We start from the raw sequence: 21,804 nt of genomic DNA, 5'->3' as shown, positions 1-21,804 counted from the left end.
GGGTTTACTATAGTGATGTGCTGGTCAATGTTTTATAAATCACTTTTGGGGTGCGTGGGAGGTCCCTCATCTGCTACCAATGGTTTAACAACAGGCCCGGCCAAGCTTCTGATTTATTAATTAGTCGTTATGATCCTGTACTGGCGGGGCGGAATCTACCTCATCCCTGTCAGGTAGTAAGCTGACCATTGAGCAAGTGAGAGCAAGATCCCGTATGAATGGAAAATGAGCAGGCCAGGGATATTTTGCAATTTTACCTAGGGTCACCTCGGATTGGATAATGAGAAGGAAGGCAGGGGCTGATGAAGCTTGAATAATGCCAGTTTCCCCTCTGAGCCCTGAGCTCACCTCACTCCAGTTGCCCACTGTCCAGTCCGAGGGGCACAGGATGTCTCTGTTACAGGAAAGGAGGGTCTTGGGCTTCAGCAGGTGCTGGCAGTCTGTGGGCGGGAGAGCCTGCTCGTCAGAGCCCATGGTCTGGATGCACAGCACGGTTCGCTTCTTCTCCCCGTGGGGCCCGCATGTCGCGGAGCATGCTTCCCACTCCCCTGCCCACCACCTGCAGGCAAACATGGACATGTGAGAGAAGATCGCCAACGTAAGCATACATTCCATTCAACCACTGAGAAAGCAGGGGCAGAAATGCAGATCACAGGGCTGGGAGGGCCATGCAGACACTCCAACCCACTAGGGGGCGTGCTGCAGACAGGGCCACGGTGTCTTCAATCATAACTCCAGAGCTCAGCAGAGTGCCTGGCATAAGCAGTTGCTAAATACGCATGTTTTTGAATGAGAAAAAAATACATATGCATGCCCTCTCTTTTCAGTAAGAAAACTGAGGTCCAGGGTTCTGCTGTGCAACTTTAAGCAAGGTTAAGTCTCACTTTCTCATCTATTCAATGGGTGTAAAAATATATGAGCGTTGTTGCGCATTAAATGAAAGACCAGTTCATGTCAAGTGTATAGTACAGAGCCTGACATATAACAAGAACTCAAGCATTTGTTATGATTTGTTGTTATTTTGACCGTGCTATTGAGTAAAAGAGTCCAATTAGACTCTAGGTCTCCTGGCTCTTAATTGAATGTAAAAGTAGGCACTTTAACATAAATTTTTAAATTATTTAGGAGGTGATCAATTAGGGACATTGCCTTTATTTTTTCCCCTACCTCCTGAAGTCTACTTGTTAATATTTTCACTGCTCCCTTTGATAAGAAATGAGTAGAAAAAGAATAAACTTAAATGAAATAATTTTTTACTCAAGAATCTAGGATGTGGGCCCACTGGTTACACAGAAGTAGCTTTTGAAAATGGCAGGGAGCCATCTCTTGTCCTTCTTCTCCATTATTGTGCAAATCTTCCCCAGCACCGAAGATAGAACAGCTGTCTTCACTCAGTGTGGTTTGGGTCCATTATTGTTCCTCTGTACAGCCCACTTTTCCATCCCTTCATATAGTAACAAGTGGGACACTTTTATTTCTCATGGGAAAATAGTACACTGGGGGAAGTCCTTCATTCCTGACTTCAAGAAAGCCTCCTGACTTGAGACAGCATTGAATTTTGGTCATTTTGAAGATAAAACTTTTTACTTTTATTTACTAAATATTGGATTTATTTATGTATAATTTCTTTTGATTGTGATACTTTTAGTCTCAAGTTAAAAATATCAGAAGAAAGCAATTCCTCAATTCAATCATATTCTTCATTTAATAAGTAATTGAGATTACTTATTTACTCTTTGGTGTTTAACCTTAGTGGGTAAAGAGCTAATAATATTGGAACAGTATGATGTGAAACCAATAAGTGCCCCACTGTATTAATCTAATTACTTTGTCCTACCTCAGGCTTTTCTAAAGGAGGTCAGGCCAAGAGAATCTATAAAATGCCATTCTGAAAAGGCCTTAATCTGAGTTGATTGAAAGTTTAATTTATCTAAGTACTTGCTATAGGGCTTTCAGCTGTATCACTACAAAGTGATAATGGACGTTCTTGTTTTCTCTTCTTGGAGTTTTCTCTACAGTCCCTTAGGGAACATATTGCCTGTGATTTTGCTGTGGTCTGAATGTGTTCCCTAAAACATATGAGTTAGACACTTAATCCTCAATATAACAGTGTTGGGAGGTGAGGTCTGATGGGAGGTGTTTAGGTCATGATGGCTTTACCATCATGAATGGATTAAGGTCACTTGAAAAAGGATTTGGGAGTGGTTTACTCCCTTTCGCTCTTCTATATGAGGACACAAATGTTTGTCCTCTGTTGCCCTTCCTCCTTCAGCCTTATAAGGATGCAGCAAGAAGGCCCTCGCCAGATCAAATGCTAGTACCATGATCTTGGCCATCCAATCTCCAGAAATGTGAGAAATGTTTCTTTTAAAAGAAATTTATTTTTTCTTTTCTTTTATACAGAAGGGGTCTTGCTTTGTTGCCCAGGCTAGTCTCGAACTCCTGTGCTCAAGTGATCCTTCTGCCTTGGCCTCTCAAAGCTCTGGGATTACAGAGTGAGTCACCATGCCTGGCCAAGAAATAAATTTGTTCTTTATAAATTATCCAGTCTGTGGTATTCTGGTACAGCAACACAAAACGGACTAAAACAGCTTAGTCTTACTCTCACAAGATTAAAGTGAAAACCATCTTCTTTTTTCTTTCTTTCTTTTTTTTTTTTTTGCTGTAAAGGTCTTCCAGGCCCAGGGCTCAGGAGCCATGGTCCAGTTGTTCTCTGCTGTCCATCTCATTCTTTTGGGTGTTTGCCATAATCCCACCTCTTGTAGGAGATTTCTAATAGAATACTGTTTTTATATTTATGGAGATTTTATGTTTTATCTAAATGTCTAAGAGTGCGTGTGTGTGTGTGTGTGTGTGTGTGTGTGTATGTGTGTGTGCCTATGTTTGAGATCTTTGAAGAGCCTGTAGTTGTTCCAGAATTCTGTAAAAGTTTACTGTACTTTGGATACGAGTCTTCTCTGAGATCAAGTAGAAGGGATGGGTTAGAGACCCTTTGAATCTTTCTTTTATTTTTAAAATAACCCCTCTTTTATCAGTAGCTTCTACCGATTCCCCTATCAGTATGTGCTCCAACAGCGCTGATCGCCAACAAACCAGGACACCTCACTCTTTCTAACCTTCATTACTCAGATAAATGAAAGTCCAAAACTGAATTTGTTAAACCCTTGCTGAGAATAGTAATTTACTTTAAGAAATCAACTTTTATAATTATAATCTTTCTTTGTACGAATCTTTTTCCTAATAGAATTTACATTCCAAAATCCAATTCAACTAAACATTTCACATTCTGACAAAACCATGACTACAGTGCAAGCACTCTTACCTCCTGGTCCTGTGTACACATTGTCTCCATATTCCCATTATATCCCATTCCTCCAGCCTCATTTTCCCTAGCTTTCTTGTCCCCTACACACATCATGCTCAGTCCTTTTTCCCTCTTTCATGGGCTTTTTCCAGTCTCAATGACCTCATTCCTTTCATTTAGATCAGAAGGTCTCAATCAGCAGAGATTTCTGCAGCTTCCCTCCCCAGGGGACATGTGGGAATGTCCAAAGACATTTTTCATCATCACAAATTGGTGGTGACAGGGAAGGGGGGGTGGGTTGCTATTGGCATCTAGTGGATACAGTCCAGGGGTACTGCTACACCTCCTACACTGGCACGAGACAGCTTCCCACAACAAAAAACTATCCAGCTCAAAGCAGCAATAGTGTTGAGGTTGAGAAACCTTGGTTTAAGTCATATGCCATTATTCTGTGGACTGAAACCTACATATAGCTGCCAGAGTTTAACAAAATCACTGTCAGAGGTTTATTGAGTACTTTGGATATGCTAGGCACCACCACAGCTGTGGCCTAGCAGAGTTTTGCTTTTCTGAAAACCAAAGTTCAGAGAGAAGTCAGTAGGGAGAAGGGACACAAATAACCTCTTTCTGGAATCAGATATATTAAATTTTCAAAGAATTTCTTTTTTGACAGCCTCCTCTCTCCTGGAACATGCTCTACAAGTCTTTCATCCTGAAAGCCATTGGCTATGTAATACATTTTTTTATGTTTAATCAAAAGTTTTTATTAAATCTTAAAAAAATCTGTCTCAAATACTCCTTTGGGGAAGAACACAGAATGTTGAAATTGGTTGTAAAAACAAGATATTACTGAAGAAAAAATAAGATTTTTTCTTATTTACTGAAGAAATTTCTTATTTACTGAAGATTTACTGAAGAAATAAACAAGATTAAATCTTGCACAGGAAATTTTTTGGGAAAAGAAATGACAGGTCTCAGTGATGGGTATGAACTTTTCAGAGATCATGGAAATTAGGTGACAGAAGAAGATATTGCAGCTTGAAATTCATATACAAGGAAACTAGTGAACTAAGCTTGCAAAAACAAATACTATTAGTTTATTATTTATTCTTAAAAAAGCAAATCGCCAGGCACGTGGGCTCATGCCTGTAATCCCAGCACTTGCAGAGGCTAAGGCGGGTGGATCACTTGAGGTCAGGAGTTTGAGACCAGTGTGGCCAACATGGTGAAACCCAATCTCTACTAAAAATACAAAAATTAGCCAGATGTGGTGGTGTGCGCCTATAATCTCAGCTACTCAGAAGGCTGGGGCAGGAGAATCGCTTGGACCTGGAGGCATGACTTAGTTTTGGAGTCAGCTTTTTCTGTGCATTCATAACATTTTTATGGTGTTTTAATGTGAGCAAAATAGTTTAAATGTAGGGTTCTAGCACTGCAACCTGGTTCTAGCACTGAAACCTGCTTATCCTGAGATCCTAGGCAGCAGCATGGTGTAGCAGCACATACAGAGGCAGCAGAGCAGACAGATCTGGGTTCAAATCCCGACTCTAAAATTTGTAGCTAAGTGACTGAGGAAAATTTTTGTGAAGGCTTTAAGAGTCTTCATTTGTATAATGAGCATAAATGTATCTACAAATTAGGGTTGCTTACAGGTTTAAATGATATGGTTATGTGGAAACAGCTTGAAAAATAGTGGGTTCTTAAAAAGTACTAGTTTTTAATACAGGAACAGAAAACCAAACACTTCATGTTCTCACTCATAAGTGAGAGTTGAACAATGAGAACACATGGACACAGGGATGGGAACATCACACACTGGGGCCTGTAGGGGGTTGGGGGGCAAGGGGAGGGAGAGCATTAGGACAAATACCTAATGCATGCGGGGCTTAAAACCTAGATGCAGCAAACCACCATGGCACATGTACGTCTATGGAACAAACCTGCACGTTCTGCACATGTATCCCAGAACTTAAAGTAAAATGTAAAAAAAGAAGTTCTAGTTTTCTCTGCCGCTGTTTCCCCTAGGGTATGGCATCAAATTTCTCTGAACTTTTATCTCCTCATATACCACCTCAGAGTAATACCCATACCTTGTCTTATGACTATTTCATAAATATCTGTAGAAGCTAAAATGCAATCATAAATAAAAAGGACTTTTGTAAATTGGCCATTGATATGGTTTGGCTGTGTCCCCACCCAAATCTCAGCTTGAATTGTAGCTCCCATAATTCCCACACGTTGTGGGAGGGACCCGGTGGGAGATAATTGAATCGCGGGGGCAGATTGCCCCATACTGTTCTCGTGCTACTGAATAAGTCTCACAAGATTTGTCGGCTTTATTAGGGCAAACCCCTTTCACTTGACTCTCGTTCTGTCTTGTCTGTAGCCATGTAAGATATGCTTTTCACCTTCTGCCATGATTGTGAGGCCTCCCCAGCCACTTAGAACTGTGAGTCCATGAAACCTCTTTTTCTTTGCAAATTATCCAGTCTCGGGTATGTCTTTATCAGCAGTGTGAGAATGGACTAATACAACCATTATATCTGAATGTTTCATGGAATTCTACTTAGCTTATCATATCCTACTTGAGAGTGCATTTTCAGAAATTGAACCTGTAAGTATTATATTATGCCTCATTAACATTCTCAGGAGTCAAAAATCTCACAATTCATGAATTCTGTGCAGTAGTAGGCGATGGACTAGCTCTAAGAAAGGCTCTCTTTCCTGGCTCATTCTTCCCTGAGAAAGTAACATAACTGCAATTTCATATAAAACCTAGTGCTAGCCTTATCTTCCCTTGTCATTTCTAGTTCTTCCTGGCAAAAGAGCCACAGGAAGGAGCTAGAGCAAGGCGAGGCGATGACATATTGCTCTCCTGCTTCAGTAGTGGTGGGGTCCAGCTCCTACCTAGGAAAAGCCACAGAAGAGAAAATAAACCTCTCTCTGAGTTGAGAATACCCTGGCTTCTGGGTCCTGCTAGTTTGGACCACTAAGAGACTGTCATCGGTTTTTTGCAGACAAGAGTCTTGTCTTGACTCTTCTTTCTAACTTAGTTCTTGGATATTTGTTACATTCTAGCTCTTCTTTAGAATCGGCCCTGTCACCTGTTTGATTTATGATACCAGTGAGTCTCCCCCTTGTTTAAATGCCTCATAGTTTGTCTGCGTAGAACTGGGATGAACGCTTGCTGGACTCTGCAACATAAATACATCCCTGTTTAAGGTCGCTAGAGAATGAAGACACTTTTTGGAAATCAACCAATATTCCTTCGTTTCTTCCTCTTTCCTCTCCATCTTTCCCTCCCTCTTTTCTTCTTCTCCTTCTTCCTCCTTTTTCTTTTTCCTTTCTTTTTTCTCTCTCTCTTTTTAAACATAAGCCTGGCATAATAACATCCCAACTACCTTCTAGGATCCCAATCTCTTGAACCAATGTGGTTAGCAATACCCTGAATATTGCTGAATATCTCTATAACAGTGACTATCAACTGAGGATGATTTTACCCTGTAGTGGATATCTGTCAATGTCTGCAGACATTTTCAGTTGTCATAGCCTGGATTCCGAGGGAGGGAGTTCTACCAGCATCTAAGTAAACACAGGCCAGTAATGCTGCTAAGCCTCCTGCAATTCACAAGGCAGCCCCCCACACAAAGAGTCAGCTAGCCCCACGTGTCAGTAATGTTGAGGTTGGGAAAACTTGCTCTCTGAGCCCCCTCTTCTGGGCAGCCTGAAGTACACGTGGGCACTGTGATTAGAAGGTGCCAACCTTTCGTCTGAAGGCTGGAGTTGCACTGGTTATGCCCTTGGAAAAGACAACTCTATTAGTGAAACTACTTTTGTGTGATCCACTTAGCATTCTCTTCACCAATGCTTTGGCACTTAGTCTTGCCAAATAATTAAACACAGAACACATCACCTTGTGAAAATACTGCTCTTGGGAGAATTATGTCCTCACAGCTTGCCACAGGCTCCAACAGCATAGACACAGAAACCTCTAACAGCGTTCTTGTGTTTATCCAAATAACAAAGCCACACATTATTTCTTTATCAGCAAGCATTGGGTCACTCTTGAGTCAGACATCACTGTAGGCAGACACACAGAGCTCCAGCTGTTAGCGATGGTTACCTGGGTGGACAAGCCTTTTCATAGCACTTCTTCTGTCTCCCATTGGGCTGTGTTTCTGGGTCACAGAATGTAGCTTTCACCATCCCACGGCCCTTCTTTATGCAATGGGCAGTCTGGCGGCGGATACCTGGGGGTCAGACAGAAAGATTCACATGTATTGAATCCTGAGCCCATACGCTCATGGTCAGGTGAGGTGCCTGACCATATCAACGATCATGCTGATGGCTGATGGGAAAGTTGTTCAAAAGTTACTTGGTTTTTAAAGAAGGGATGAAGAATGGGGACCTCTTGTGATTCACCCTCATGCTGCAATTGGTAAGGGGAGGAGGAGAGCTTGCCTAGGAAAAACTGCAGGTCATAGAGGTAGGAGGTAAAGTCTGTTTCACAGATTACATTCCAGCCATGGAGACGACACTAACACACACATGCCAGATGGAAAACAAATGAGATTTAAATAATGAAAATAGGCTGGGCGCAGCGGCTCACACCTGTAATCCCAGCACTTTGGGAGGCAGAGGCAGGTGGATCACTTGAGGTCAGGAGTTCGAGACCAGCCTGGCCAACATGGTGAAATCCTGTCTCAACTAAAAATACAAAAATTAGCCAAGCGTGATGGTGGGCTCCTGTCATCTCAGCTACTCGGGAGGCTGAGGCAGGAGAATCGCTTGAACCCAGGAGGCGAATGGTGCAGTGAGCTGAGATCGTGCCACTGCACTCCAGCTTGGGCGACAGAGCGAGACTTCATCTCCAAAATACTCCTGCTACTAATAATGAAAGTAGATGTCATCAACAGGTGTTATGAGGCAATTGCTACATTGTTAGCTTAATTAAAGGATAGAAGAGACAGGTATCTTTATATAAGTTGAGGTCGGTAAACTCTTAGAGACTGAAGTACAATTTAAAATAATGTTGTGAAGTTTGAGATGTTATGTTTTTTAAAATACAGGGATTTGATAGTAAGGATTGATAATCCTGGTGCCTTCAGAGACCAGATAGTGCAAGTAAGGGACTCACACAGAGTCTATAGGCAAATGACACCTTGTCCCAGGCATTGTTCTAAACTATGTGTATTTATATCATTAATATATTACCTGTTATCTATTATGATGTATAATAACCCAAACCTCTCAACAACCCAATGAGTTCAGCACCATCATTATCATTATCTGACAGGTGAAGAAACTGAGGCACAGTGAAGTCACAAAGGTTGAGAAAGGGAAAGGACCACTGACTTTGATAACTAGGACATCATTAGCAAGGGAATGTAGAGGAATGGCCAGACTGTCATGAACTGAAGTGAAGGGGCAGTGAAGAAGTAACTCAGCATCTCCCTTGTACAGGCTAGTGCTTCAATGTGACATGTGAAATACTGGGTGAGAATACTAAAGACTAAGACCCCTGAAAGGCAGAGCAGTCTGTACAAAGGCTGGCACCCTGAGCTCTCGGGATGTCTAGACCTTGTGTGGGCTCATTGGTGTACAGAACTCCAGAACTGGAAAGGCCCTGAGCAATCCAGTGAGCTGATCACCTCCTCACTTTACAGCCGAGGACACTGAGGGGCTTTCCCACAGTCACACAGCTGGCAGGACTGACCTGGAACCTGCTGTCCTACCACCCACCACCTCGCACTGCCTCAGCATGGACTCGCTTAGGCCAAATCCCCCTGATGCCAGATGGCATCTTGTCACTTAAAAAAGTGTCAGAGGGGCTTGCAAAACAGTAAGTAAATCCTTTAAAAAAGAATTTTTTTTTTTTTGAGAAAATTGTGTTTTCAATAGAAAAGTAAACCTTCAATCACTCAGGCTTTCTCAACTAACAGATGTCAGTGGAATAGAGAGTTGGATCATTGACATCAGAGAAGCTGACATGCATCTGCCATTGGAGAGTGGGGAAAAAAAGTTTAGCTGCTTAGAAGTTTCATTCAAGCTTGGGTGGTTTGGCAAATTCTTGATGTCAGAACATGAAAAGGACTGTCAGATGACTGTAACAGGTTGGAAACATTCCCAAAAGGCTTGTATCTGTGCATGAATAGCAAAGATAAGTGTGCTTAGTGTTCCTGTCTCCAGAATGGCACAAAACCTTACATAAAATCCCCTTTGGAAAGTTCATAACATTGCATGGGTCAATCCACTGCACCAGCTGGGAGATGAACGGAGAGGCCAGGCAGATGTCATCAAGGGCAAAAGGAAAAGGGATAAGTATGTATCAGAGTTTCTCCACTGACATTAATGGTCCTGGTGACCATTACTCTTCTGTCGGCAACTGCATTCTTATATACAACAGCCCTTGTATGTGCCAGGTACCAAGCTAAGCCCAATCTTCCAATGAGGGCCCCAACACAGTAGGTCGACTTCCCTGACGTTATAGGATAGCAATCCCTGGCCAAGTGCTTCTTTCTCATCTGATGCTTGTGTGTTCATTTGGTAAAATTTAATTTATCGATTCATTTCTTATCTATTTCTGGTTAAATAATAATAAAAAAAAAAAGAAAGTAAATAGAATCCAAGGGTCCTGAGTTCTAGTCCCTACTTCCCTTCTACACAACACTGGGTTTAGTCTGTGGGAAAATGAGAACAGTGATATTCATGCTGTTGGAGGGCAGGAAGCTCAGCTAGTTTATCCTGGAAGCATCTCTTACATTTTAAAAGCGATGCTCCATAAAGGGAAGACAAAGTTTAATCATTGGAAACCTTGGATAATGAAAAGATCTGGTTAATATAATTTTATGGTTAACCTAGAAAATGGTTTGTTGCAATGATTGTCAGAATGTTTCAAAATGATACTAGTTCACATTGCCTTCGTGAGTGTGCATATGGCAGCTCATATTTTCCAAAGGTGGCTGCAACAATATTCTCCCGTTCAGCGTGCTCTTCTACGACATGACCTTGTCATCCCTTGCTGAGACACTGAATCTAATTCTTCTGGCCTTGAACTAAATGCAGCAGTGATGCCGTGTGACTTCAGAGGCCAGATTAGAAAAGGCCAAGCAACTTCATTGGCTGCATCTGTGCCTCACTCTCGGGACACTCCAGCTACCGCAGTGGGGAAACTCAGTGCCCTTGGAATGGCCACATGTAGGTCGACAGTCAGTCCCAGATGAACCTAGCCCTTGGATCAACCGGCTTAGGTGCCAGTCACATGAATAAAAGAGCATTCACATGGTTCAAGCCCCCAGGCATTTGAGTATTCCTAGCCAAGGTGCCAAACAGTGGAACAGAGGCACAGCATACCCAGTGTGTCCTGTCTCAATTTCTGACCCACAGGATCTGTGGCATAATAAAGCGGTGGGTGTTTTACTACACTAATTTAAGGGTGGTTTGTTATATACCAGGAGTAATGGAAAGAACACTCAATAAGTGTGAGCTTTCTTCTTTCCTCCAGTCAGGACCCAGAGCTGCAATTGAGCTTGGCTTGCTATAGTCCAACCATGATTGATTATATTGATTTTTCATGTTCTCTTCTCTTGTGCTACAGTTCTTCTGTTTTCCCTCCAGATCCACTGTGCCCACTTCGCTTCCCTGCTCTCAACCTCAAGAAGCTCATCCTGTGAATTGCTGTGGCTTCCCATGAGATTTGGGAAATGAAGGCACTACCTCTTTGTTTAACTGCTCCTTCCCCTTAGTTCTTTAGGCCTAGGGGTGGTAGCCTGATTCCCCTGACCCTCCACTGTTAATGGGCAGGGGCAATAAATTACCTTTCCTAATTTCCCTAAACCCTACCCATGTCTTTGAAAGTAGGCAAGGTTGTCAGCTTGACTGTGCTAGCTGTTTCCTGCTGGGTCCCTAACTGGTGATATCTCCTTTGTAGTAAAAATCCCAAACTATTCCTCTTCAGTGACACACTTGTTAACTCTGAAAATCAATTACTGAAATAACAAAATCTTTCTTTGACATAGGATATTGTAATATCTCTTGTGGAGGGGGTTCGAATCAGTCACCCTTTTAAGAGCAGTTATCATTATTGACACTGCAAATGCAGGAAACACAATACGTTCAGCTAAGTCTATGAGACTTTGATCTTTCCCTGGAAATTAAAGAAGATAAATGATATTGGCTTTTTATTTGGCTTGCTATTTTTCCCTTTCTCTTCTATACTAAATATAGTCCCAAAAGAAATTCCAGCTAATTAAGGATGCCAATAAATCAATGTGTTGCCACAGCACTAAGTTAACTGTTTATCTAGAAGCACTTACTTCAAAAGACACAAAGTAAAAATCAGTCGCATTCCAAAATATATGAGAACTAAATTCAAAATGTTATTTCCAGACCATTCTGAATGCCTTTCCCCATGTAGCAACCAGAACATTGCCATGCAGCAGTAAATACGTAGTAAATCTCATTGGATACTAGCAGTGAAAGGTCAACTAAGTGCCTTTGAAAGAACTGTCTTCCTGTACTTTAAACAGGAGTACTCATCTTGAATGAAAATTATGCCTCAATATAAGGAACAAGCAATGTTCCTTATGTCTAAAAGAAAATGACATAACACATCATATTCTCAATTCAATATCGAGATTGTAAAATCGAGGGAATTTGTTATGGTTAATTTAATTTGATTCAAAAATTCAGTTTAGACAACTGAAAGACTTAGATAAAACAACTGAAGACATAGCTCATTGTAATGACTTATGGCAAAAATTATAGTATTTCCTATTATGTATAAACTTAAGATTAGATACTTAAGACAGTGAACATTTAATTGCAGCATGTGAAAGTTTCAAGGCATTGTGTACGCAGTCTTTAAAATACTGCTAAGGTCTCCTTTTTAAAATAACCATTTAAGTGAGAATGATACCAGTACAAGTTCAATTGCACATTAGCACATAAATTATAACCCTCCCCAAATTAGACACAACATTGATTTTAATAACAAAAAATGATAACAATCCTGTGACTCAATAGAGAGCTTGTCACTTACAGTTCTCCTAAACAAGTAACAAACATTAACTTCACAGGAAGAAGAGAAGTATAGGAATGGTATATCTAACTCTCTTGTCAATGAGTCCATTCTTAGCCAACTTTCAATTTTGGTTCCCACTAAATATTTACCTTTTTTCTTTCTGGATCTCTTGGTTTCTTCACTTGTTTTCATGCTCTGTGAATTCGGATCCATCCTTCATAATGAAGGCTTTGTCAAGGACAGCTTGGGTCTCATGACTATAGAAGGTCAAACACATTGAAGTGCGTGTGTGTTTGTGTGTGTGTGTATGTGTGTGTGATCAAAAACAATCACAACATCAACAGCACCATCAAAACTGGAACTGGTTTTGAATTCTGCTTTTAACGTTTACTTACTGAGTGATCATGGACAATCCTACTAACCTTCTCAAGCCTCAATTTCCTTGTCCTCATCTTCATGATGGCAAAAGATTATAGTGTAGGGTTGTTGTGAGGACAAAATGATGTATGTATGCATCCTCATATGCCCACGACGTACCCTATGTCCTGGTACTATGCTGAATGGACACAGAGGGACCCTGAGAAAAGTTTTGGAACCTGAATCCAAAGCCTCTAGGTAACCCACTCATCCAATCATGAATATTAACTCCCTCTAAAATTCTGCTTCCTGCACCTTTTAAGATCAGGGTTGGCTTCACACACTGAGACTAGGGAATAAAGCAAACTCAACTCAGCCAATTCACTAAAGCCCTAGTTTTCATACTCCTGTGATGTAAACTCCTTCCTACAAGCAACTAGACCCTTGTTACACAATTCATTTTTATTTGCTAGCTCAAAAGAACATTGACATTGACTTCAATAACTACAAATATTGAATGTATATTAGATAATAAGATCTTATTTTACTATCATCATTTGTTGAAACCCATACCTCTCACATCAGTAAAACTCCAAGCCACTACATTTTCTCTACCTGAAATGCCAATGAACTGTTACGTAAGTTCATAAGTTAACTGTCATGGTTATGAGTAACATAAGAATTTATATAAGAAATGCTTAAATAAGGTGCTTAAAGAACGTTTAACAGTCTTAGGTAGAAAAATTCTGCCCTATGAAGGAGATATTTTAAAAATTCACCACAATTGAGAAGTATTCCTGCCTGATTAGGACTCCCCTTCTGTCTCCAAGTCAGGGACCTCATTCACTTAAAGAAAATCAAAGGCCTGCAATGTCTCACAGCTCTCATGGGTTAACAAGAAAAGCAGAGAGCCAGCATTCCACAGAGCACGCTGAGCAAGGCAAAGCTTCACAGAAACCAACTGAGAAATTCCAGGCAACCACATTATTAGAGAACAAAACTAGGGGCTTGAAATAAGGGCAGGATGAATCTCTGCTGGCTGCACAGGGTAAAAATGGAACTAGGAAGACTAAATAACAGACCATTTGATTAGCCACTCTGATTAAGGATTCTCATTTCTTCATTAGTGAACTATGACAGAAAGGTTATCAGACCTCCACTGTATATTACTAGTAGTTTATTTTATATATTTATGCATTTAGTAAACTATATAATCCTCATTCCAGAGCATCCATCTCTCAATTCCAATAATTTAATTCCATTAAAATCATCTGAATTCATCCTCCTATTATCTTTATGAAGTCCTACATTATGACAGATCAATATCTGAACTCGGTGGATCCTACCTGACCATTATGGTGGACAAATCAGATGGATTAGCACCAAGATGAGTGCACTTTGAAAATGTTAAAGAAGTACCTGACTCTGAATTTCCAAAGAAGTGTATTCTGCTTTCTAAATATCAGTATATGGTCACAAATCAGGGTCATAGTGGAATAGGTGCTTCTATTTATGAATCTTGTGCTTTATCAAGGATATGTGGACAGTATCTCAAGCATGGTTACACTGAGCTTTAGTAGGAATACTATTGGATAAATCCTGTAGGAACTAATTTCAGTAAACAGAAGTATCTGCTCCACACTAATTTATTTCCAATGAATGTGATCTAGTTTATAACTCAGTTTAGAACAGTCAAACAATCTCCAGGAACTTTGCAGGCATGGTCTTTGCAGGCATGGTCTTTGCAGTTTTCAATATTTGCTTTTCCCTACCAGCACATGACATTTTTTGAACAAAGGGACAATGACTAAACTCCAGAGAGAATTTACCCAGGAGATAAAGGAAACGGAGAAGTCCAGGGTAGGGCAGGAGAAAGTGTTCCCTCTTTTGTGTAGGCCACTGTTGTACCTACAGGCCCCAAAAGGCAGAAACAAGATCACTGAGCACAAAAATGGCAAAGGTCACATTCAGAAGTGAGGAGCTATTTTCCAGAAGTAGGGTCATTCCAGGACACAGAAAATTTTGGTTAGTCTCTATTATAACTGACAGAACTCTGCAGTACTAGGTCTGCAATGAGGGAAAAAGGTGGCTTTTGCATTTCTCTAAAAGTGATCCTGAGCTTTTGCCCAAATATTTTCTTATAAGGAGTCCTGAAGCTTCCTGTGGAGATGCATATCTGTGTCAAGCCATTTCTGCAGATGTTTCTTCACAGATAATCTATTGGCTGAACTGTCATTGGTGATCTTTTGATGGGTGACTCAGATAAATGACTTTCATTAAGCCTTCTGTAATGCATGGTAATTCTCTTCCAAGTTTCCTGAGGAGTAGTCAGTCCTAAATTCCCCTAAAGTCAGAGTGTCACTCCCCATGGTAAGGCAGAAGTAAAAGCAAATGTGGCTGAGGGGAGAGAAGAACATATACTGGCTTGGAGACAAGAATGTCACTGGTGTTCTCTGAGAGTGCCCTTTACCTCTGAGTAGTAAACTGTAGAAAACAGGCTGGCTTTCATACCAGTGAGCTCAGTTTAGACTATTGTCTTGCCAGTTTTTCACATAGATCTCTGATCAAGAGCAAAGGTAATAAAATATTTTAAAAATTCAAAATAAGAAAACAACATCTTAGTGAATTTATGCTTAAATACTTCTTTGTTCCAAATGTGTAACAGTAATATATAACATGTAAACATGTAAACAAAATTAGATTATAAAATACAAAAAATAAGGCACCACACTCAAAAGCAGTCAAACAGCCCTGCAAAATACTGAGCAGAACTTAAGTGAAGTGCTTAACTTAAGCAGAGCTCTGTCAGGCTCCTGGCCTTGTTAGTGTCTTACTACCTTCCTAGGCCTGGAACTCATCAAGAGTGAATGCAGTTATTACAAGTATGAATTTATATCATATTAAGTAAACTCTATCCAAGGAATGCCAGTACAGCTCGGTAACAGAAAATCTATTCATAGAGTAACCAAATTAGCATATTAATAGATATAAAACATGATCATCTCAGTAGATACAGAAAAATATCAGGTTGAACACTCATTTATAATGAAAGATGTCATAAACTAGGAATAGAAGAAAATTTATTTTCCCTGATAAAAATCTGAAGGAGCAGGAATGAAGTGGGCAGATCACCTGAGGTCAGGAGTGTGAGACCAGCCTGGCCAACATGGCGAAACCCCGTATCTACTGAAATTACAAAATTAACTGGGTGTGGTGGTACATGCCTGTAATCCCAGCTACTCGGCAGGCTGAGGCAGGAGAATCACTTGAACCTGGGAGGCGGAGTTTGCAGTGAGCCAAAATTATGCCACTGCACTCTAGCTTGGGCAAAAAGACCAAAACTCCATCTCAAAATAAGAAAAAAAAAAGAAAAGGAAGAACCACCACCGCCGCACCCCCAACTACTTAGCACAATCACTCTTGGAGAGTTTTAGGCCTGGGAAGTTAGCAAGACAAGAATTCAATTTTTAATCAAGAGCTCAGCCGACCTACCTGCTGGCTCCATCACTTTATCCAGTATATTGTCAATGTCACCATGAGACAGCAGTTCTAAACAATCATGACAAATCCTGGTCCTGAAATGAGGTCCTGCAGTGTGGTCAGGTAAAACTGCAAAAATGTTAGAAAGGGTGGAGTGCATACAGAGAGAAGATGGGAGAAAAGAGGCAGGAGAGAGAAAAAAGAAAAATGTACTAAAAGGAAATGACACTCTAATCAAGCCTGTAAATTATAATTCCAAAATACATTTAGAGAAATCTAATGCTAAGACAAGCTACAAAGTAATTAGAATAGGAATCCACACTGGGTGAAATAAATTTGATAGGGCACTCTGATAAGCCTTAAAATAAGCATGTTACTGCCTCTGGGCATTTTAATTAGACATATATAAAAATAAACTCTTCTTCAGACCTGTTTCTTGTTATACGCTCTTTGTCGCAGTGAATGATACCACCATTTGGTTACTTACCCAACGGAGCACACAGGGTGTTACCTTTCAATCTTCCCTATGCTCAAATCACTCTCCACTAATAGGTAAATGGAATCAACCACTGAGCCCAGTCTAGCCTATTTCCTAAATAGCTCCACATTTGTACAATTTTTCCATCTTTGTCACTTTAATTTCAGTTCTAGCCACTGTATTATTTCCCTTGACTGCTGCAAAAACTTTGGATCTCTTCTCCTTACCTCTTGTACTTTTCTCCAACACAGAAATAAAATGTTGAGGATGTTCCAATAAATTTTAAAAGATATAATTTCTATTAGTCGAGCATAATAAATTGTAAAAATGGAAGAAACAAGAATAGATAAATATAAAAATGACAACTAGAAAACTTGGGGAAAATATATAGTCATTGAAATAAAAAATGCTGTGTTGAGGGTAAATTCTAGACAGGACACAGTTGAAGAGTGAGTGAGTGATGTTGAATAAAGTTCTGAGGAACTCAGAATTCAGTTCGAAAGGAAAAAATATTTGGAACATATAAAAAGCATTTAAGATGTGTACAGGGTAGATTGAGAAGTTTTAGCATTCATATAATAGGAGTCACAGAACAGAGAATAAAGAGGATAATCAATGAGTAATATTTAAATAGATAATTACTAAGAATTTTCTGGCACTTCTTTTTAACAATTACATTTTACATATATTCATTCATTTAATTCTCATACCAACCATACAAAATTTCTCACATTTATAGATGAAGAAATTGAAGCACAAAGAAGTTACACAAGGTCATACAGTTGATAGCTGGTTAAGCTGGGATTTAAATCTGAACAGTCTGGTTCCAGAGGCCACAATCTTCTTTTTCTTTGAGACAGAGTCTCACTCTGTTGCCCAGCCTGGAGTGCAGAGGTGCAATCTCAACTCACTGCAACCTTTGCCTCCCTGGTTCAAGTGAATCTCCTGCCTCAGCCTCCCAAGTAGCTGGGACTACAGGCGCGTGTCACCATGCCCGGCTGATCTTTGTGTTTTTTGTAGAGATGGGGTTACATCATGTTGACCAGGCTGGTCTCAAACTCCTGACCTCAGGTGATCTGCCTGCCTTGTCCTCCCAAACTGCTGGGATTACAGGCGTGAGCCACGGCGCCCATCCCAGAGGCTACAATCTTAATGAACTACCATGATATACTAATAGGACTATTTATTACTTAAGAATGAGAAAGAGAGTCATGGGACCAGGGAAGATTTTATACAATTGCAGGAGACACTTGCCTGAATGCATCTCTATCTTAAAGGAAAATAGTAGTCAGTCAACAGGAAGAAAGAATAATATAAATGAATGAGAAAATGAGGAGTACCTATTGACCCATATGGTCAAGGAGAAGTGTGAAGAAACTATAAGGATGAGTTGCCTTCATGCACAGACCACTGCGTGCCCACTCTAGCCACTTGATCTGCAGACAGCTTACCTTTGAATGCATTCCTGAGTCCTATGTGAGGACAGAAGCATGAAGAAAAATCTCCCCCACCTAACTAAAGTAGGACTGACTAGAACCAGTGGAGAAATTTCTTTGGAAGCAAGAACGGCAATGGACAAAACCCACTGTTATTCTTATTTTATATAAAGTTGCAGAGAAAAAAGAAGAAAAGTAACCCAACTCATTTATGAGCCTTCTATAACTTTGACACCCAAGTGAACAAGGAGAGTGTTGGAAGGGAATATTAAAGATAGATCTCATTCATGAATGCAGATACAAAAGTCCTAAGTGAAATATTAGCAAACAGAACTCAACAGTGTATATAATACATGTATGAATTTATACCACATTAAGTAAGCTTTATCAAAGGAATGCCAGTACAGTTCAATAACAGAAAATCTATTCATGAAATAACCAATTCTTTTAGCATATTAACAGAGAAAAACTATATGATCATCTCAGTAGATGGAAAAAAAAATTAAACAGATTCAACACTCATTTATAATAAGGTAATAAGCCAGGAATAGAAGAAAATGTTTTTTGCTGATAAGGATCATCTGAAGCATTCTTATCAAAGTCAGGAGAAAGGCATACATGTCTCTTATTGTCTATTATGATCTATTCCATTCAGCACTCTGCTAGAGGTCCAGTGCAATGTAATGCAATGACTTCAAAAAACAAAAAGTAAAACATCTGGAACGGAGACAAAAATCTTCTTATTACGGAAACAAAATTCAAAAGTTCTACAGACAAACTGAGAACTAATAATAGAGTTTAGAAAGGTTGCTGGATACAAAATTAAAACGCAAAAATCAAGAGCATTCCTAAGTATCTCTAAGGAGAAAATAATTCTTAAAGAATCCCGAGGACTTGAATAGAGAGATCTATTGTATTCATACCTTGGCTAGTCAGGCTCTTTTTTGGTTTCATATGAATTTTAAAATTATGTTTTTCTAGTTCTGTGAAGAATCTAAATGGTAGTTTAATAGGACTAGCATTGAATCTGTAAATTGCTTTGGGCAGTATGACCATTTTAATGATATTGATGCTTCCTTTCCATGAGCATGGAATGTTTTTCCTTTTTTGTGTGTGTGTTATCTCTGATTTCTTTGAGCAGTGTTTTGTGGTTCTTTTTGAAGAGATCTTTCACCTCCCTAGTTAGCTGTATGTATTCAGACCCAGGAAAACTCAGTTTTAAAGGTATCAATCCTCACATAAGAAACATACAAACTGATTACTATTCCAATAAGGATTTTCTTGGAGTTTTACAAATTGATCCTAAAATTTAATAAATAAGCAAAGTCCAGGAATAGACAAGAAGATTTTTAAAGAGAAAGAACTAGATAAGGAATTTTAATACTAACACATACATAAAGCTGCAAAAATTAGAGAACTAGATCATTGCAACAGAATAGGAGACGGGAAAGAGACCCACACCTATAAGCAAATTGGATAAATGCCAGTGAAAGAGCTTCCAGATGGCTGAACACATGGAAGTTCTGGGAGGGTGGAGCACCCAGAGGGTGCATGGAAGCTCTGTGACCTTTCCACACGCCTTGCCCTGTACATCTCTTCATCTGTTTCCTTTGTAACATTCTTTATAAGAAACCAGTAAGTAGCACTGTGCCACACCTGGGAAGGAGGAAGGACACACAAAAAGAATCAAGCATGGAACCTGTCATCCAGGAGTTTACAGTCTGACAAAGGAGATAAGATGTGCACACAAATATTATAATTAAAATTACAAGTCGGCAAATAATCAGAGGCAGATGAAGATGTAGTTTGATCATTTTAACAAGAGAATTTTGTTAAAAACCAAGCTAATAAGATTTTAATGACTACAATTCCTAAAAGTTGGGTCTTTTTACAGCTATGCTTACAAAACTGGATGGAAAAAGGAAAACAAAAGAGAATCATCACTTATCACGCTTAGAGTTCTCACAGATAGGACACAGCGAGTTTGTTATTTGAGATGCAATTCCTTTGACTCTCTGACAGTGGCAAAGCATCACACAGCTGCCCCAGAGAAGCCACAATGAACTCCGTCTTTTCACATGCAGCTGCAGGAACAAGAGGAAAGAAAACCAGTTCCACCCAGAGGTACAGACAAAGAAAAGAACCCTCCCAAGGAGGCCGCATGGTAAGTGACCATGGAGAGCATCACTCTGTTGGAAAGGCAGGCAAGTTATTAACTTAGTCCTGGCCTTCCTATTTAATGCAAGGCAGTGGTAATGTTTAACAAACCCTGGCTGTAGTGACAAGCCTGGGATCTGATGGAGGAAATCCAATTGAAAAGCAGCCAAGAGAAACAACAAGCTAGAAACAGACGTTCCAGCTACTAGGATGCGTACACATTTAACCTGAATTACATGTAGGTGGGGTGGGATGAGAGGATGAGAGCATTCATTCTAAGTGCTCTCCAGAGATTTCACCTCCTCCCCCATGTAGATATTGTCAAGTGCAGTTATAGCCATCCACTTCAGTTTTGTCAAATTCTCAGTAATTTCTTTAAAATAAGATATTAAAATAATAACAGCTTTAAAAGTGCCAACAAGGAGGGGTTGTCATATTAAATAAATGTGGTTGGAATAATTGATTATTCCTAAGGAAACTGGATTCCTACTTTATACCTCACACAAAAATAAATTTAGGTGGGTTAGACTCCCTATGTGAAATTCAAAATTCTAAAACTTTTAGAAGAAAATAAAGGATCATATCTACATATAGGATAGAAAAGTATTTTTAGTTAAGACATCAAAAGCACAAACATTAAAGGGAACGCAGACAAAATTCATTATATTAAAAATTTAACTTTTTTTTTTTGAGACAGGTTCTCACTCTGTTGCCCAGGCTGGAGTGCAGTGGCAGGATCTCGGCTCACTGCAGCCTCAACCTCCTGGGCTCAAGTAATCCTCATGCCTCAGCCCCCAGAGTAGTTGGGACTACAGGGATGCACCACCACCACTACTGGCTAAGTTTTGTGTTTTTTGTAGAGATAGAGTTTCACCATGTTGTCCAGGTTGATCTCGAAATCCTGGGCACAAGTGATTTCCTGCCTCACAAGTGTAATATTTCTACTTAATATGAGTTCTGCTCGGTGTAAATAAGTCAACGCAAACAAAGTTTAAAAGATAAGGCAAAGACTAGAACAGAGACTTGCAACATTTTTGGTTCATATTGTCCTTCGTGTTTCAGTCATTTTTCATGTGGCCTCTATGCAAAATAAGACATTTAACAGTTCCATTCATTAAATAATTCAGTCCTAACTTAATAAAGATTTATGGTCCAACAACTTAGTAGCCATCTGAAAGAATAATACATATAAACTGAGAAACAGGCAGGGCATGGTGGCTCACGCCTGTAATCCCAGCACTTTGGGAGGCCGAAGTGGGCGGATCACCTGAGGTCAGGAGTTCGAGACCCGCCTGACCAACATGGAGAAACCCTGTCTCTACTAAAATACAAAATTAGCCAGGTGTGGTGGCGCATGCCTGTAATCCTGGCTACTCGGGAGGCTGAGGCAAGAGAGAATCACTTGAGCCCAGGAGGTGGAGGTTGCGGTGAGCCAAGATCTAGCCATAGCACTCCAGCCTGGGCAACAAGAATGAAACTCCATCTCAAATAAACAAAAAAAAAAAAAAAAAAAAAAAAAAAAAAAAAAAAAAAAAAATTTTTTTTTTTTCTTTATAAATACTCTTCCGCG

General features: G+C 39.9%; 1 protein-coding gene across 1 annotated transcript in view; it reads right to left on the bottom strand.

The window, feature by feature from the left end:
* ADAMTS12 (ADAM metallopeptidase with thrombospondin type 1 motif 12) overlaps positions 1-21,804 on the bottom strand; it is a 373,663-nt gene that overhangs the window by 57,688 nt on the left and 294,171 nt on the right. Inside the window, 2 exon segments of the mRNA XM_017870704.1 lie at positions 349-559; positions 7,428-7,554. Coding sequence (XP_017726193.1) covers positions 349-559; positions 7,428-7,554 — 338 coding nt within the window.

This window comes from Rhinopithecus bieti, unplaced genomic scaffold, assembly GCF_001698545.2.
Source record: "Rhinopithecus bieti isolate Rb0 unplaced genomic scaffold, ASM169854v2 scaffold_5613, whole genome shotgun sequence".
NCBI classification, from domain to species: Eukaryota; Metazoa; Chordata; class Mammalia; order Primates; family Cercopithecidae; genus Rhinopithecus; species Rhinopithecus bieti.
This window is presented reverse-complemented; position numbering and strand designations above follow the sequence as displayed.